The 14,745-nt window shown below is 41.2% G+C and overlaps 2 protein-coding genes across 4 annotated transcripts in view; both read right to left on the reverse strand.

The window, feature by feature from the left end:
- Positions 1-14,745, reverse strand: part of LOC100707335 (alpha-tectorin) — a 49,611-nt gene that overhangs the window by 19,246 nt on the left and 15,620 nt on the right. The window lies entirely within an intron of this gene.
- LOC109203249 (sterile alpha motif domain-containing protein 3) lies at positions 914-9,285 on the reverse strand. 3 transcript variants are annotated; one of them, XR_003221437.1, is made up of 6 exons: positions 9,222-9,279; positions 8,205-8,411; positions 7,770-7,941; positions 7,574-7,653; positions 7,099-7,469; positions 914-1,413 (listed from the first exon to the last, which is right to left on the reverse strand). XR_003221437.1 is itself a non-coding variant. In XM_019362610.1 (6 exons), exons 5-6 carry the CDS (start codon positions 7,165-7,167, stop codon positions 944-946), a joined length of 2,451 nt encoding a protein of 816 aa, XP_019218155.1. In that variant the 5' UTR covers positions 7,168-7,469; positions 7,574-7,653; positions 7,770-7,941; positions 8,205-8,411; positions 9,222-9,285; the 3' UTR covers positions 914-943. The 3 variants fall into 3 exon arrangements, 2 of the variants coding, with proteins under 2 accessions (XP_019218155.1, XP_019218157.1); XM_019362610.1 differs by having other exon boundaries at positions 914-3,052; positions 6,826-7,469; positions 9,222-9,285; XM_019362612.2 differs by lacking the exon at positions 914-1,413 and having other exon boundaries at positions 6,899-7,469.

The following is a 14,745-nucleotide window of genomic DNA, read 5'->3' on the forward strand; positions in this document are numbered from 1 at the left end:
TATGGTGCTTGGTGCACACTAGTTTATTGGGCATCTTTTATTGAGAGTGGTTATACCACTGTTGTTGTATAATTAGGTTTAAGAGTCTTTCATATGTTTGCCATCTAGCTAAAAATGGTTAAAAGAAATGTTAATGAAATAAGTAAGATTACAAATCTGGATTAAATGTTTTGGAAAACTCAGGAATGTACCAAATAACTCACATTTTAAACACAGTTTGAGGAATAAGTGCTGCCAGATATTTATGAAGCACAGAGTAATACACACAACCAGAAAGGACTGTGGGTGTTTTGGGGCAAAGAAAATCCACTTATTGTTACAGTTCTACAGAACCACATCATTAAGATATTATATCATGTGCACTGGCTACCAGAAACATGTATCAAGAATCCCTGGACCAGTGTTTATCAGTAGAGGAGCTGTTAACACAACATATTGTTTAATTTGAATGTAAGATGTGGATTAGGTTTTCAGGGTTTTTAAATTGAACACAAGCCTCGCTGATGTTTGAACCAATTTTCCACCATAAACAACTCTTCCTTGAGATATTTTTTAGATTGGACTGTATCGCTTTTTTACTTTTGTTGCTCAATGTGAGCTCCCACGTAGCAAGCACACACTCAGAAATTAAAGTACAGAAATGTACCTATAGGGGTACAATGTCTTGTCACTGGGGTGGTACCCTCTAAGGTACCGTTCTGTACCCTAAACTGTGGGTACTGATTTGTACCCTTGTAATTTGTACCTTTTACACGTCAAACCTGTACTTTAAAGGGCAAAGTTGTACCCTTAGTACAAAGTACAAAAAAGAACCCCTAAAAGGAGTACAAAAATGTCTTTCTAAAGGTTCAGTATCTACACACAGATTTCCTATATTTTTCCTCTCAAGATTTGAAAAATTGAAGATACAAAGTCAAAAATACTTGTCACATTTATTACCTTCTTAAATACATTGCTTAACTGTTACATACAAACTGTTATCAACAGAGTATGTGTCATAAGCTGCAACATCAATTTCCTGTCCAGGTTTTAGCAACGTCCATTCACTATCAACTCTAACACTGTATGAATGAAAATGGTTGTCATATAACAGAGGAATGAGAATTTTTCCACAAAAGATCCACATTGTGTCAATATTAAATATGTACTTAATTTGCCAGAACAGAGGAATCTTCTCTGAATGCAGTACATCAATGACAAACACATCTCTTACACAGTATTTGACACTGTTCACAATTACTTCTGACACACGCTGGAAAGCTTTCTTAGCACTATCAACTTCAGAAAAGCCACAATAGACTGTCAGTGCTTGTTGCAGTTCCAGTGGTAATGACAAAAATGGTGTAGTCACACTTTTTCCAAAAACATTTTCAAATTCACCAAGTAAACTTTTGTTAGAAAACTCCCAGCACTGTCTGAACTGATGTCTGTTGCTCAAAGTTGTAGCAATGTTCATAAAATTTCTACAATTGCGGGACAACGTTTTGAAATACTGGTGCTTACTTTCAAATCTCATACACCATAACAAACGTAGAGGGCCGAACATTTCAATCAGTCTTGCATAGTGGATTAAATAATGACACTTTGGTGTAATTACATCCCCAAATACACTTTTCAGTTTTGTGAGAAACTCATGGACAAGCAACTTCAACAATAAAATATTCTCTTTTCGCACTTTTTTAGCCATTACAATCTCTGTTATTTCACGACATAGAAGAAAAACATGCCAATATTTACAATTAGGTGGCACACGGTCTGCCATCAGAAATGGCAGCAATCTGAACAGGCACCACTTTTGAGATGCTGATCCAACAATACCAACACTCTGAAGTCTCTCTGATAACTGTACTGGTTTGTTTGTTTTGTCATTCTGACCAATGGGAATTTTTTGCAATTCTTCATTGATCTCTCTAATTGTAATATGCTTCTCAGTGTGGGCTTTACAAATCACTAGTTTCATAACTAGAGGAACTACACCTTCCAACAGATCATGCATTACATCAGGTGGTAAAGCTTGCGTAACACTGAAATAACTCAGTCTGTCAAAAGGACATGAACTATTTACACCATATATTGTTTTATCATCCGGAAATTCTTGGATTCGTGCAAGATGATACTGGTGAACCTCTGATGTTCTTAAAACAAAGCTTTCTTCCTCAAAGGATTGTTTCATATCTTCATAAGAAGCCATGCAATACCGACAAATTCTACCAGTGTTAAATGACATAGAAAAACCACCAATCATGTGAGCTGATAAATTATCACAAGATAAAGTTGCAAGAGCAGCATGAATAGTGTGTTCAGTTTCATCAATGGTAAAAGTAAAGCCATCAGTGGAAAGTTTTTCCAAATCATCAAGCAAAGGTTTAAGGATAACATGCCAACCACACCGCTTAACGAAAGAATAGCGTACCAATAACGCTAGATGAATGTGTCTCTGCTGAGAAGTGTACCTTTTGTCCAAATTGCCTACAGTGTAATAAAATGCACTAAGTTTGTGTTTGGATCGTTTAGATCCTAGGGGATTAAGTACTTCAAATTCATCCTCATAAAAATGGAGTCGCAGTGCATTTGGGTTATCCTTGAAGAATTGATGATGTCTGAAGATTTCTCCATCAGAGTAATCTGTTAGAAATTCATCAGTTTCCGAATTGCCACTTGAAAAAATGTGATCTTGTATATCTTCATGAGAAAGATAATTTTTTAGCACCTTATCAACAGGCACATATGAATACGAGCCAACTGTATGACCCACAGAGTCTCTTAATTTGCAATGAACAGGCTCTGTCATGTTGAGCTTTGATTTGCAATGTTCTTTGACCAAATAAGGAGATCGAATAGCTGTTGAAGCCTTCTCAAAAAATTCATTTGAATGCAGGACATTTTTAAGCTCTGGACACAAAGACACGTCAAGACCCATTTTCTCTAAATGATATGCTATAAAAGCATCGTAGTTCTCCTTGAAAAAACACATCAGAAAATTTACGTCTTCCACAATTTCTTCCTGAACAGAGACTGGTAAAGAATTTTTCTCTCTGCACTTAAGAATGAACTTGAATATGTATAACTATGTAATAATCTAGAAATTTCAGACCTACTATTTATCAGCTCAAACATCAAAAGACATGAATGCTTTAAAAGCATCAACATCAGCTCTTCTCTGACAGCATGGTGGGAGTTTCTAAAAATGACAGCGTCCTCATTAATCCCATGCAAACGTACACCTATCTGGAATAACCCTGACATATTACAAAACAATAATATGATTAATTTTCCAGAATGGAGTTGTAAAGGAATTAAATACTTAGAACATATATTAGAGGGAACAGAATTTATTCCATTTGACAGACTAGTTACACAATATGGGATCAACAAGAAAAGATTTTTAGAATATCAACAAATTAAATCCATAGTAAAAAAGAGATTTAACCTCAGTCAAGCTGAATTACAAACACCACCAAGTGCGGTACACTTTCTTACTCTTAAATCCCCCAAATTATTATCTAAAATATACAGAACACTTTCTAAAATAGATGAATCAATATCCCTTCCTATTGCAAAGTGGGAAGCAGATTTATCAGTAAGCTTAGACCAAAACTTCTGGTCTCAGGTATGCTTAAAAACCTTTAAATTGATTAAAAATCCCAGTCTGCAATTAATACAATACAAAATACTACATAGAGTGCACTATACAGGTCATCGGATGTTCAAGATGGGCTTTACATCTTCCAACAACTGCTCACACTGTCAAGGCAATACACCAGACAATTACATCCACGCCCTTTGGTTCTGTCCACCAGTGCAGAAGTTTTGGCGTGAGATATGTGAAGACTTATCAAAGTGTCTGAAATGTAACATTCCAGCCTCCCCTTTAGTGTGCTTGCTGAGCAACTTGGATGAGGTCACTGCAGAAATAAACACAGCCCACATTGTTTTTACAGCCCTATGCATTGCCAAGAAAACGGTCCTCCTTAACTGGAAAAATAAAAATAATCTTAATTCTAATCAATATAAAAACCATCTAATAGATCACATTAGTCTTGATACAGCCTCTGCCACCACATTTGATCAATCCCTTTGGGCTCCTTTGATCGGCTTCATCACCTAGTGGGGGTGGGGGGTCATGGTTTGGTCCTGCCTTCGCTATTGTGGTTGATGTGGAGGTTGGGATGGGCTTAGGGCGCCAGGAGAACCCCTAGAGACGTTATCCCTGGAGGGCACAACCCGGGGGTTGTGGTCATAACCTGGTGAGTGGCTCTGGTCGCTCTTAGAGGGTGTTCTCCTCGTGGCTGCGTGCAGCGGGGCTGGGGGATGGTCTGTACTGGCGGACGTAGGTTACTGGCCTGGTAGCCTGGCTGCCCCTGAGTGGATCCGGGGCAGGCGGGGGGCTTGGGGTTCGGGGGTGCTTCGTCTCGGTGATGGGGCTCTGGCTGGGCCTTGGGGGCTTCGGTCCTCGTCGGTGTGTCGCCGAGGTTGTGGGCCGGTGGGTGCACGGGGGCTCAGCCCTGGCGCAGGGGGCCTCTGGTGCATCGACCTAACTGGGGGACTCTTCAACTGGCAGGGAGGTTGTTCCATCCTTGCAGAAGTCCACTCTGCAGGTGGGGGAGAGACACAGGAGAGGTGGAGAATAAACCTAACCTGGGTGTCTGTTGTCTTGTGTAGTCTGGAGATGATTGAATGTTGGGGTGGGTATAGTTTCCTCTGCGGTGGGGTGGGGTGGGCTTCCCCAGGTCCTGTGGGGCTTAGCGGTGCTGCTGCCGTGGGCCCCGATCGGGATGGGCCTGGGCTCCCTTGCCTTGGTGGGTACTAGAGGACGGGGGTGCCTACTGGGGTCAGCCGGGGAACTGGCCCTAAGGAGGGGCATCTTGCCCCTCCCTTCTTTTCCTCCCCATCCCCGGCTGCCTCCCTCTTCCCGCTCCACCACACCCACCCACACAGGTAGGGCCTTGGGGTGCGGGTGTGTCACCAGGGTGCAGGGGAGGCATTCCCCCCCCCTCTGTCCCCTTCTGGCCACCTGTGCCTCAATTTTATTTCACAACTTAGACATCCACATTATTCACACTCTCATAACACACACACACATATATATATATATAGGGCCTTGAGGGTGATCACGTTAACGGCGTCCAGAGGACGGTCTGTGTATTCAACCCTACCTCTGGCGCCGGTGCCCACCTCTCAATTTTAAATCCATGTAGACATTGAGGGTTCTCGGGAGGGGCCGTGCTAACACCTGCTGCTCTCTGGCAGCAGCACCATGCCCTCCCTTGTTTTAAATGCACTGTAGAACAACACGCAGCAACACTACACATGAGCGGGAGGAGGGAGGTATGGGGTCTTCACACACCCCCGTTCTCTACTAGCCATCGGGGCGGGGGGCTGGGAGGAGGTGTTGGCTGTCCGATTGGCCTCCCTGCTGCTGCGGAGCCTGGGGCGGTCTGCTTGCCTCCACCCCGGGGGAAAGGGTCACATCTCTTGGGTCTGGGTGCCGTTTCCCCCTCTGGGGGCGAGGGTACCTGGACCCGGGGCATAGAGTATGTTTGGGGAGTATGATTGTGTGTACATGTCTATGTATGTCTATCCCTACGTTGGGTGAGTGCTGAGTGTTTGTATATGTGTGCATGAGGGTGGGAAAGCATGTTTATGTCTGTGTGTGCCTGTTTGTCTGTGTCTATATGTCAGGTCGGGTCTTAGACTCCACCTCCCTGGGTACTCCCAGGCCCTCCAAGTGTGGAGGCCTATCTCCCCTCACCACACTCCCTGCTGGTAACTGATGCCCTCAGGGGTTGGTGCATTGGTGGTTCTTGGTGTCCGGGGCTGGGCGCTCAGGTATGCACCGGCTCACTCCCGGTGGCTACTTGGCGGGGCCCGATGCCTGTCGCTCGGTCAGGCCTCTTCCGGGGCAAAGGGGGCCCTCGGGCCTCCGGCCTCGGGGCCTGCAACTCGGTTCACTCTGGCACAGCTGGCTGCCGGCAGAGCCGGCGGGCACGCCGGTGCAGCCCCCTCTGGCTTCTGCTCCGTGGCTACTGGGTGACCCCCTTGTCTGGGGATCTCCTCAGCCCTTCCCAGGAAGGTGGCACGGATGCCCCTCCGGTGGTACTCCTTGGGCTCTCGCACTCTGGGTCCTCTGGATGTCTGGAGCCTGGATCTCCTCCATGCCTGCTTCATGCCCTGGGGGACGGGGCTATGGGCCTCCACACCCTCTAGCAGACCGTTACATGGGAAAACCTTTTGTATACAAGCGCGTTGATCCACACAGGTGTGCACACGGGTGTTCACTGTTCGTAGACATAAACTACACCTTTCTTAGCTGCTACTTCAAAGCACCTTGTGCGCTGTCTGTCCTGCGTGTTGCACAACAACTTTCAATATTTAGTATTTACTGCTGTTCACACTCAGCTAGATTAACGTGATGGTGTTGTGTTTAGTATGTTGCTTTGTTTTTGTTTGGTTTTTTTTGCTTGTCTTCTCTTCTTTTTCTCTCAACAGGTGATCCAGGAGATTTTTTTTTTTTTTCTTTCTCTTTGTCTTTGTAAGTGCCCTTTCTCACTGTCCCTTTTCCCTTCTGTTTTTCTTTTCCTTCCTCTCTTTCTTTCTCCCTTTCCTATCCCCCAGTCATGTCTGTCCCATCTGTAACAACTGAAAATAAAATAAATAATAACAACAAAGTTTGATCAAATGGACCAATACGGCAATGCCATGATGATCCATTTGGCAAAATAAATCCATTTGGTATCCTTGTTGGTCTTCAGACAACAATTCTGACGGCTTAAGAACCAAATGGGACAGACAAAAAAAAAAAAAAAAAAAAAAAAAAAGAATGAACTTGAAAAGACTGTCTCTGAAATTTATCAAAAATTCATCCCAGGATGGAGGGGTTTCAATATTTTCAGTTATGTCATTTGCAAATTCATTTGGGTGTGGACTGACTACCTCCTGCTCATTTTCATCTAAGTCTTTATGGGGACACAACACCTGTTCTCTGTGTTTCCTATACACATGTCGTCTGAAAGATTCATATTTTTTGAAGGAAGAACAGCAGTCACTGAGTCCACAAGTTATATCAAAATTGGCGTCATGGGAATGAATAAGTCCTATGTGCTGAATAAGCTTTGTCAAACTAAAGGTTCTTCTGCCACATTTGGAGCACTGATATGGCTGAGGCATGGTGGTCAATACAGAAGATTTATTTGTCTGGTGACTGTGATTGGCAGAGGCCGGTCCTCACCCTCATCTATTTTCACAATGTACTTTTGGAGAAAAATCAGGGTGTTCTTCAGATGTTTTGGGTAAGCAAGGTTGAAGACAAAATACAAGCAGAAAGAAGAGATGATTCCTTCAAAAATACACGAGGTTCTGCACACTTCACTGCCATCCAACTTCACAATGTTTGGAGCGCTTCTGGAGAACACTGGTTTCCAGTCTTCATGAAGTAGCTGAACAGTTGGATAGGGGGTTTTAGGATGAACCTTTGAAGTCAAAAGAGAAGGTAGAGGAAAGCAATATCTTAGTCTCTTAACAAAAGATACATTTGTTTTCCTTTTATATAGACTAAATATTTTAATACACACACCTCTCCAAGTATGACAAAGAGATCCAGTTTCTCCTTGAAGACGTATGGCAGGAATAAAAGTGCAGCCCTTGTGTCAAGATCTGCAAAAAAAAAAAAAAAAACACAAGATCACCCATGCATTTTATCTGGCATTTCTGGTTACCTATAAAAATTATATAAAATGGAAGCCTTGAAGTTAAAAAAAAAAAGCAAATACCTGGTAGGTCATCAGTGAGAGCCTCCTCTCTTGCATCAAGGTAGAGCTGGTACAGTGGGGTTTTCCCTCGTGTAAGGTCAATCACCTTTGCTGCAACACATGAGAGCCCTTCACGAAATCGCTGGCTTACATTACCCGTTGTTGGTTGGATCCACCCGAGTTCGTTGCACAGCTACAAGTAAAAAATTCATTTTCAGTACAAAATAACAGTGTATGAAAATGAAATAATCTAAAGTTGATATTAATTATGTATGGTGCTGCATAATTATTTTTTTATAGAATTTAACAACAATACTGTAAGAAGTTACATGAACATACAAAAAAAGGAAAGAGGGACAGATGAAGAAAGCAAGGTCAAGGGCAAATAAAATTTACTACTATAAACATGTTAAATGTGACAGCTATTTCCAAGTTCAATTCAGCTTTCTGACTTACACCAGTAGGCATCCCTAAGAAGGGGTACTTCTTCAACACATCCTCCACAGGCATACCATCTGCAATTTCTTTTTGCCGCCAAGCAAACGTTTGCTGCATACGGTTATGAACCACCATGGTATCTGGTTGCATCTTCTGATATTGGCACTGTAAGACCTTTAAGTGGGCGTCTATGGATAATAAATCCTCTCCTTGGATGCATGGTCCCTTGAAAGAAAGCAAGAGTGAGAAGAGAAAGTCAAAACAGATTAGAAACCCAACATAAGACTAAATATACAATTAGAGCTGACACGATCTGTGCATCACAAAGAACTCGTATCGGTTAAAGTTAACCGATACCATGAACCAATATTTAAAATATGGAAACTCTGAAATAATTTCACATAAAATCTTAATTGTTAACTTGAAATTTTAGTTTTGGAGTCATATTTAAAATGTTTTGTTTTTTTTAAATCTAGTTCACCCTCTTTTAGCGCCTTCCAATTAATAATTTTTTGTGAGGTAGAAGTATTAGCACTGGTACTTTGTATTAGCAAGTGCTCTAATCCAAGTATTGGTATTGTTTCGGTTTGAAAAAAGGGGTACAGTTGCATCCCTAATCCTTAGTTTTAGATGTAATAACAGATGCAAGAACATTTTATAGCTCAAGATGTCCCTCACACCAACCTGACAAACATTTCTCTGACTTGTTCGTTGACATTTATTAGGCTGCCCTCTCCTCGTAGAACCAAACTTCTCCTTACAACTCCTCACTGCCTCACTGTCGACTAGTGGTGCCCGCTCTGATTTGAATTTACGTCTCAAAGACATATGCCATGTGTGCTTGTTGAACAGAAACATAAGTTACTGTAAAAACAATCTACACAAAATACACCCAACAAAGAATCAGTAAACATACTTCATACAAACCTACTGAGAGGCTACAGATTGTCTTACTAACAAAACAAGATCGAAAAAAGCTTCACTTTTACTTTGTAATCTTGAAGGAACCTTATGCAAATTTTAAATTTAACTTACATAACCATTTCCCTCACAATCCTTGAGGAAAGGATACTTCATTACCAGCGTCTTCACAGCTTGCGCAGGGGTTACCGAACCCATAGACTGTGGCCGAACCACATATATAAGTTCAAACTTATACAAATACTGTGTGTACACATTTTTCATTTTTCAGAACTGTGACCTCAACTTTACACATGAAACGTTTGTAAAAACGTTTGTAAAAAGACATAATTTGAGCTAAGAGAGTTCCGAAACTAGCTAAATTGCTAATATACGTTAAGCTAGGCTAAACCAATAATTAGTAATTACTCTACGTTTTTCTTTAAATAAAACTTACCTCTGAAACGCTGAGCTTCAGCTTCGGTGACATCTAAGCCCCACTCTTGTATTTTTGTTAAGAGTTCCTCGGTTGAAAGTGAACAGAGCACACCAGGACTTGCAAGTTCGTAATCCATCTCCGTCCGTTGATAAAACAAAATGGCACCTGCTGCATTTACAGAAAGTTCTAGAATCCACCAGCTATTCGTTGAGTTTCTTCTTCTACTTTTTGTTTGATGTTGTGAGGATGGGCTCAACTGGCACTCCGAGGGTGCTTTTTTGCAATTCATCCAAATAGTTATACTTTAAAAAAAACACTGTCTTAAAAAAATGTTTAAATGCATTTTTACTTTTTTTCTTTCAAATAAATTCATTGTTCTTAAAGCAGCTTAAAAATAAGGGGGGTTCAGGGAATACAAAAACAACAACAGCAATGAAAATAATAAAAGATTGATTGATTGATTGATTGATTGATTGATTGATATACCTTTATTAGTCCCACAAGGGGGAAATTTCATAAGGCTGCCGACCTATTGCACGCAATGGCGGCGCCATCTCACCCTCCGACCATACATACATTACACAAAACATCACATGGGGAAGACAGGTCAGAGGGTAAAAGAAAAACACTAAAATATATGCTTAAATCAATACAGTTGCAAATAAATTACTGTCAAAAAGAATTTTTAAAAAAACCTCTAATCAAAAAGAGCTTAATTAACCTGTACTTTATCTTTTGAAAGAATGGGTACAAATAAGTACTTTTCACAATTAAGGAACATGTATGTACCTTTCAGACGCTAAAAAAGGTACAGATAGTTACCCCGAGGTCCAATATTTGTCCTTAGACTGTATTAATGTCATTTTTGTACCTTGGGGCACAGTAATGTACCTCTTCCGTACCCCTATTTCTGACTGTGCAGGTCTGGCCCGGATCTGGCAAGCCGGCACTGCTGGCTGACTTCTGGCATGGTAAGACGTATGTCATCAGGATAGGGGCCAGGTCTGGCATAGATGGCACCGTTTATGCGATGGAATTCCACATCTGGCCCAATTGTGGTTTGGTTTATGTGGCCCAGGCTCATAGAAAACAGGTCTGGCCCGGATCCGGCATCAAGCTGGCACTTCTGACTGATTCGTGTCATGGCAGGGTGTATGCTGTGGCGTGTCCAGCGGGGTGGCCTGGGGGGCACAGGCCACCCCCCAACCAGACTGGCCACCCCAGGTGCCACCCCGAAGCCAAAACAATAAAATCCAATGAAATATCAAATATATACGATTATGTCTTCACAGTGAAGCTCACATATCCGAGTGTAAGTGAATGCAGCATCGGCTTCTGCGCTATGAGCGTCATGTTAGCAAAGGTAGGAGAGCCAAGCGCAAAGACAGCCCCACAGAAAACAGTTTTTCGGCGAAAGATTAACAGTTTAACATAGCTGGACTGGCCATCGAGCATGGCGGAGCTTCCACGGCGGCTAGCAGGTGGATGAGGGAAGGGTAGGCAGGAGGAGGAGAGACCCGAAGCAGCCGCCAGTCCGAGTGTCAGGTGAACTGAACTTCAGGTAAGAAGTTATGACCTGCAGTCTATCTGGGTCAGATATAAACCAAGTTTTGGTGGAATTTATTTTCGTTGTGCTGACTTTTTACAGTCTCATACTGCGTACTAGCTAGCATGACGGAGTTTCTGTACAGCTGGGTGGGTGCTGTGATGTTACTGATGGTGAACTTTATTTTATTCATAAGGTTAGTTAGTAGAGTTGCCAACGGCTCCTTAAAAATTGAATGGTCCCTCATTCAGAGAAAATATTACAGGTTTTGTATTGAGCTGAGAAGAGACGCAGTTTGTCCTGTACTTAAGCTATAATGAAAAAGACACAAAGCTGGATGTGTCTCTGCTGCACAGCTGCCTCTTCTTCTCTCATTCTCCCCCCTCCCTCTCCTGTTGCTACTTCAATCATGAAACTGATCAATGATCAGCTGATCAGCTTTTCTCTTGTTTGTTTATCGCCCACTTTGTGCCAGAAAGAGGAAACCAGCGGATGTTGCGCTAAACAACAGCAGCACGTTTAAGCTTGATCAGCTGTTGTTAGAATTTATTTAATATTAATTTCTAGTATCAGCTGATGTTTGCTGGAGCCACAGCTGTAAAAGCTACTGGTCATGATATTGGTTTGGATATGTGGTGAGAGGGAAACATGCAGATGAAACCAGGAGATGTCCTTACTGACTCATCAGAGCTGAACAGGTGATGGAGAAACAGGTTTACCTTTTAGGTGACATGAATGAGTTGAAGTTATGAACTGTTTCTGAGAGACAAATAACACCAGGATCCTTTTCTAAGTAGCTGACAGCTGGTAACTGTGCAGGGGCGGGTCTAGCAAAGTGTTGCCAGGGGGCCAGGTAGGGCATTAACAGGGAAAGGGGGGCACAAAGAAATACTTTTCTTACTTATTCTCATTTAAAATATCTAGCTTTTATTAAATAATTATCTGAATCTTCCGAACAAAGTTTTTATCTGACGTAAAATTGATAGAAATCATACATAAACCAACAAGACAGTGTACATCACTGTCACAACAGCGTTCGTTTTCATTCAAAGGCTTTATGGCTTTAATACCTGGTGGGCCGGTCTCTGGTCAAAATGCCCAATTTTTTGTCCCAGTGCAGCCCTGCAGGTTAATACTGGCAGTGTCACCATGCCAGCTGACTGTATTTCATCATCAGCCAGTGTTGTTCTTTATACATCAATATTACCAAAGTTTACCATAAGGCAGCATAGAAAGTATTTACTTGCTTTCAGGTTTTATTCAAATGTTAGTCTTTTCATTTGTTTCCCCACTTTTTTCCTGTTTCAAAATCAAACACCAGTTTGTGAGAAGATTATCTTCTTTTTTTAATAGGCAGATAAAGTTTTGCATTGGCTAATTTGCCAATTGTATTTGTATTGTATTGTATTTTAAAAATGTTCGTATTTTAATATTCAAAAATGTTTTTGCCCAAAACATATGTGTATTATATGTTAGTAAAAATACTATGCAAATATTGCTGTCCTTCAATGCTGCGTAAACACTGACAAAGCACTGATTGTATCTCTTGTACTTCATCAACGCAGTATCTAAAAACTTTGCACCGTAGTGGTTAAAACCTCATTCTAATAAGAGTCAAAAGCAAATTCAGTTATTAGGTTTACAGGGTTATTGAATGATGGTTAACTGTTGGTAGAATTTTTTTTTAACATTATCTGCCAATTACATCTGCCACCCTTCTCCAAATCTGTGCCCCTACCTGGCCCCCCCAACAAAAATTTTCTAGACACGCCACTGGGTGTATGTAAACCAGATGTGGGCCAGGTGGCACTACATGGCACTAGTTACGTTCCTATTTTCCGGTTTTAGTTAGAAGAACCAAATGCCATGTTGCAATACTATACTGCTATGGTAGCCAACGTTTCAAATGCAGGTTTGACAGGTTTGTGACTGTACACTGTATCCAAAACCTAGTGAGGGTTTACTCATGTTTACCGCTGTGTGGCTATAGCTCAGGCGGTAGAGCAGGTCACCTACTGATCGGAAGGTTAACGGTTTGATCCCTGGCTCCTCCAGTCAGCATGTCAAGAGTGTGAATATGTATGAATGTAGTTAGGAAGCAGAAAGTGTGTGAATGTGACATGTTGTATAGAGCACTTTGAGTAATCTGGGATAGGGAAAAGTGCTATGGGAATCAGTCCATTCACTGTCTGAACAGAGATTCTTCATGTTACTTTCACACTATTATGTTCCAGCACATGTTGTTATTAAGGTTGATTAAGGTACACATTAGGCTGACATCTGGGGCCAGAGCTGAAACTGTTCTGGGCCAGTACAGGACCACCAGCGTATCTGCTGCTGGTCCATGTGTGGGCCACATCTGGCAAACCAGATCTGGGCCACTAAAGGGCTGTCATTCTTTGCAGTATGTGGGCCATGTGTAAGCACACTGTGTGGGCCAGATCCGATCCATACCAATTTTACTACGTGGGCTAGAGTTCTCATATACAAAACTGAAAAAGATATCCTTTGCAAATGAAGGGCTGACTACAGGACTGTTCTTGGCTTAAATGGTATTAGTTTTATCTAGATGCATTATACGTGAAGGCTTACAGATTTACATTTTAGAGAAATGTATGGTTGTTATCCTTGGGTCACTCCATTGTTGGGGTTTGCTCTTGAGGCAGCTGTTGTTGTGATCTTGTTCTATATAAATACAATTGAACTGAATTAAATTACAAACTCTAAGTCTTGTAAAATTTAAATTGCTATTTTAAAGTCTTAGAAATGTAAAGTATTTTATCAGGTGATACATGGTGGATTTTCCCTTCTCTTAAACATGATGATGTTTTCAGTGTCTTTTTAAGCTTATTTGAAGTGATTATTTGTAGTTTTCGAATTTTTCACAGCCTTTTCTATCATTTTAAAAGAGCACACAGAGTTGCAGGTTTTATTTTAGAGCTGAATAAAGAGACAAACTCTTATTGCATACATATAAGTCTTGCATGAAGGGGGACAGTGGCTGCATACTAACTTTTAATCTTCTTTTGTTTTGTTGTAAAGAACTTCAGGGTCTCCACCAGGATGGGTGAGCCCATTCACACAAACACTTTTTTGTCTGGGTTTAGGATCTTGCCCATGCATGGCTGGCATGCATACTGGAGCAGCCAGGGATTGAACCATGCATCTGCTCTACCTCCTGAACTACAGCCATCCTGTGGTTGCATATGTTTTGTCAGTTTTTATAAGGAAACAATTAAAAGCTGGCATACTAAACCTGCCTCATAAACAAAGATGTTACCAAAAATGTCAAATGTTTGAATTGTCATAATCAAATCAGTATTAGATTGGCAATAATAAACCTGTACAGATTAGGTACAAAAAAATGAACTACCCAACATTTAAATAATAGAAATCAAGGCAGAAACGAAATAGAAGCTATTTCAATCAGGAGAGATAACCTGGAAGAATTTAACATGATTTATTGAGATAGAGACTCTGATGATGGTTGTATTGTTTTTCATTTGCCTTTGTGATCTTTATGATTCTGAATATCTACCATGCAGATTACATGTAACACCATAGTAACCAGGAAATGACTAATTGATTTTCTCACAGTAATTCTTTCATTTTCATTTACTGAGAAATGAAACTAATATCAATCACAAAATATAATCAATAACATAATCTTTGTA

Source organism: Oreochromis niloticus, linkage group LG8, assembly GCF_001858045.2.
Source record: "Oreochromis niloticus isolate F11D_XX linkage group LG8, O_niloticus_UMD_NMBU, whole genome shotgun sequence".
Lineage (NCBI taxonomy): Eukaryota > Metazoa > Chordata > Actinopteri > Cichliformes > Cichlidae > Oreochromis > Oreochromis niloticus.